The sequence below is a fragment of the Oncorhynchus kisutch genome, linkage group LG26, assembly GCF_002021735.2.
Source record: "Oncorhynchus kisutch isolate 150728-3 linkage group LG26, Okis_V2, whole genome shotgun sequence".
Lineage (NCBI taxonomy): Eukaryota > Metazoa > Chordata > Actinopteri > Salmoniformes > Salmonidae > Oncorhynchus > Oncorhynchus kisutch.
The window spans coordinates 27,757,202-27,761,456 of NC_034199.2; the positions used below are offsets into that span (position 1 = coordinate 27,757,202).

Genomic DNA, 4,255 nt, shown 5'->3' on the forward strand with positions numbered 1-4,255 from the left:
AATCATCCCTTTTCCTATTTGTATCATTTAAATGCAGACTATTCACATGTCAATCTGTTTTAATTGATTGGGATCAGTCCAGTGTGAGAATGGGGCTGTATGTTTTTCTGGGGCTAATGCTTGGAGATGGAATGCGGGAGGCTTGTGTTTTCTACTGATCATCTGTCGGGGAAATGACACCCTGTGAACTTGAGCGTCTCTTTATCGAAGCCAGGGTTTCCCAAACTCAGTCCTGGGGCTGAGTTCGGTTTGTGCTCTAGCACTACACAGCGGATTAATATAACCAGACCCTAATGATGAGTTGGGAAACACTTATATAGACAACCGATTTAGATATGTAGGACCCTGCGGAACACGGAAGCCTCCCGCTAGAGCCTGTCTCCCTTTCGTTCAGCGCGGAGAGGGAGAGAGGGAGAGAGGGAGAACGAAGAGTGTGAGAGAATATGAGAGAGAGAAAGAGAGAGACAGAGCGCTGACTCCTCCTCGTTCTCCGGTGTCAAAGTTGACATCAGCCCTGGAGCCGAGTTGAACAGGAGCCTCGTGCGTGAACGGGAGAGCGAGCTCACATCTTTCAGTGGCGAATGCTGCACGGAGTTATGTACCTCGCGCTGCCTTGCCCTCTGAACTGCCTGCCGTCATGGATTGCAACCCGCGCGCGAAACCAATACTACTTTTTATTTTACTGTTCATCTTGTCGTTTATCCGCTCAGCACTTCTGATCATCCACCCGTCCAATGAAGGTAAGAGTGAGTGAGAGAGGGCCGGACATAAAGGAAGAGAGAGTGTGAGATCCATGTAAGAAAAGTGTTCGCTCACAGACAGCTATAGTACATCTTGCTGCAGCGGCTTGTCTCACATTCTGGACGGCATGCATTTGAACGAAGGTGGTTCTGACTGCGCTGTTGCTGTGGATGCAATGGACAGGACATGTCATGTTAGACCATTCGATAATGTCCAAATATTGTCATGGCGGTATTTTAGCACATTTGTAAATAACCGTTTAATTAGTTTAACCCACTGTGATGTGTGCTGACCCAAGCTTCAATGCGATAGAAGGATTGATGCACGGACTCGGTGTGGCGTTTTAAACCCTCATTAAGAGTTATTGACCGGCTGGTAAATCGGTGGAAACTGGAATCGGATGGGGGGGGATCACGATAATCAGCTGGGGGGCATCACGATAATCAGCTTTGGACAGTTAACACCGGGCTTCCCGTGCATCTAGGTTGGAAGTATCGTTTGGCATGCCATAGTTATTCTCCAAATAGTGAGAATAATAGCCTACATTTTGAAACGCAGATGACAAAGTGTAGATGTTGATGTTTGGTGTTATTACTCACAAATGCCCATGTAGGCTATTGTCCCATAACAATACGGAGTAGAAGCAGGCAGTCCAAGCGCTGAATCGCACAGTAAAGGACCAGGGCAGGCAGTGGACCCCCGTTTAGCTTCTTACCCAAGCTGATCAGACATTAGCCTAAATAGATGTGATTTAGAAAATGCAGCCGATTCATATTCATTAGTATTCATTCACACGGATGGTGTATTGGATTATATCAATATAGCCCACTTTATGGAGACGTGCTGGAAGGAACACGCACACTCTAAAGAATAAAATCCCTTTGCGCAAGGAATCATCCACTCGATATTTCCATTGATTAACCCATTGACTACTTTTTCTTAAATAGGCCAATCTCGAAAGGTTGTTTATTATCGCTCGCACATGCGCGCGCGTGCACACACACACACACACACACACACACACACAGGCGCAAATGATGAGATGACTGGCCTATAGTTCCAAAGGGCAAGGCTCATCTGTAATTGCACTTTGATTACGAAATTAATGTAGGCTACATGGACCGTCGATAGTCAGACAGAGCCAAATACTAATCAAGGGGTGAGCTCAGTAAAATGTAATGATTTATTGTCATGCTATAATTGAGTTGTTACTACATGGGAATAATTCAAAGTAGAGAACATGTAATATAATATTTAAAAAATGTTAAATTACGAATTGTAACATAATTCAATTGTTAACATATTGGCATAGTCCTATATACAATTGAAGTGAATAGTTGAAGACATTGAACAACCGTTAACATGCGAGCGACTAGACTGCATTTCCCCGGCGTATTCTTTGTTGCAACAACGTGGCAGTACATCATGTACGCCTATACAGCTTTCATGGGCGACCAGCATCACGTTTGCGTTCTTCTTGTAGGGAAGCACAACGCTTGAATAGGCCTATAAAAAAATGGCTTGCGAATATATGGCATCAAAATGAACAACGAATATTGCTCAAATGTCAGATTAGGCCTACGGGCCATGCACTGTGAGTGGTCAAAGTTTAGGCCACATAAAACAACTTCTGTCTTTGGGTAATACGTTCGCCTAAATTTCAACCCATATCATAGCTATTTAACATGGTCAATGTATTATAATGTATTATACCGGGAAGGAGTTATTATTTCTACAAAGCGGTTAGTCCTCGCTCCTTGCATGTAGACTATACTGCACGCGCCATCCGCCTCTTCCCATCTTCTTTATATTATTGTCTAACTCACAGGCCGTCAGTGTATCACCGGTTAATAAACCAAACATGGAGATTATGAAGTGACTTTTGTTTTTCGATTTGATATATTGGCTAATTAAATGCAAGGGTCTCTGGCATTAATCTGGCTAATGTCTTTTGTTTTCAGAAACTTTAGATATTTTGAGATGATTTCATCTTTGATATTTTCGATGAAACAGCACGTGAATAGCCTATCGACTTCTGCTTTTACTGTTTCGTACTTTTATTCACCTCACTATTTCCAGGAGCCCACACAGCTCGATTTCACACAGCTCGGGCCAGTCCTCGACATAGCCTACAGTATTGAAGTCAAATATAGGCCTAGTCATTCCATTTTTTATGTTAGCCTAATTATTGTTTAGGCATATTTAGGCTGTTTATGAACTGATGTGTTGTTCATGACGTTCGGTCTGTGTCTCGTATGGTGCTAATGTAAGCTATGTAGATGCAATTTAGTCGATTTGTAGGCCTAGTTGATATGTACAATTTGTGTTCAGGAAATATTGTTGTGGCCTCCACTCAACCCGAGGACAACCCGAGGACAATTACAGGGTATAGGTCTACCCGGTGATAAGCCTATTACTTATTATTTATGACGTCTGCTATGGTGTGCACCTAATGATGGCTGTCCGCAACACCCTGTCTGTCTGCCAGGGAGTGTCAGTGTCGAGCCGTTCTCACCGTGAAGCCTCACGAGCTCTTGCATATCCCATCTGTAATAATAGAAATATTAAACACCCTTCTATCAGAAACAGAAAGCTCATGCTCCGCAGAGGAGAGGAATTGTCTCCCTTGTTTAATACTGTTTTTGTGCTCGAGGCACGGTGTCATCATGGCCCGGTCAAGTCAGAACCCCCCCTCCCCTTTCACAGGCTACTAAAGTCCCTCTCATAAATCAAATGTTTAGCACAAATCCAAATTCTCTACTTTTATTTCAATATTGAAACAACGTGGAACTATCATATCGGTTTATTTGCGTTTAAGAGTGCAGAACTAAAAATGGGGACATGGCTATAAAAGTTTCGCTTATTTTAGTAGGCCTAGGCTATTGCCTTGCCCGAAAAATGTAGGTTAGGTCTATGCATCTATATTTTCAGGACAATATGTTTTTGATAGGCTACATATCTGTGAAGAAAATGTTTACATGTTGACAACGACAATTAACCTTATTTATAAATTGACCATATCATTTTAAAGTGAACCGAAAATAAACTATGGGCCTAGACTATAGGCCAGGCACATCTAGGGTTGATAACTCTGCACGCAGCCTACGTGTTAGAATGTTGTTATTTAGCCCAAATGTGTTATTTATAAAAAATGTAAGTTTCCTCGGTCTGTTGGTCAGCGTGACCACATGCAGATTCTGTTGTGGTTTAAGCTTACTCTTTTTAGGACATCCTTTAACGTCCTTTTGGAAATATTCACTGCGTTTTGTTGCCAGATATCATATAATCTATCATCTCAGAGCAAAGAAAGTCGTAAATCAACTACAGTAGTAATGCAGTCCAACCACTCTTCAATCCGCAACGCCCTACTTTGGGGCTTCGAGCGGAACCACGACTCGCATGGGCTGCATTATATAAAACCCATACTCTAAAATAATACACTGTGATATAGGCGTATTTAGGACAACTTGACCATGTGTGTGTGTTTTGTGATAAGTTAAAGAAGTAAGGGCAA

General features: G+C 42.4%; 1 protein-coding gene across 2 annotated transcripts in view; it reads left to right on the top strand.

Moving 5' to 3' along the window:
• Nucleotides 1-474: 474 nt before the first annotated feature.
• LOC109881965 (ephrin type-A receptor 3) overlaps nt 475-4,255 on the top strand; it is a 144,367-nt gene continuing 140,586 nt past the window's right edge. For both annotated transcript variants that reach the window (XM_031805582.1, XM_031805583.1), the window contains exon 1: nt 475-740. In XM_031805582.1, the coding sequence (XP_031661442.1) occupies nt 638-740 (103 nt within the window). In that variant the 5' untranslated portion in view covers nt 475-637. The remainder of the gene's footprint in view (nt 741-4,255) is intronic.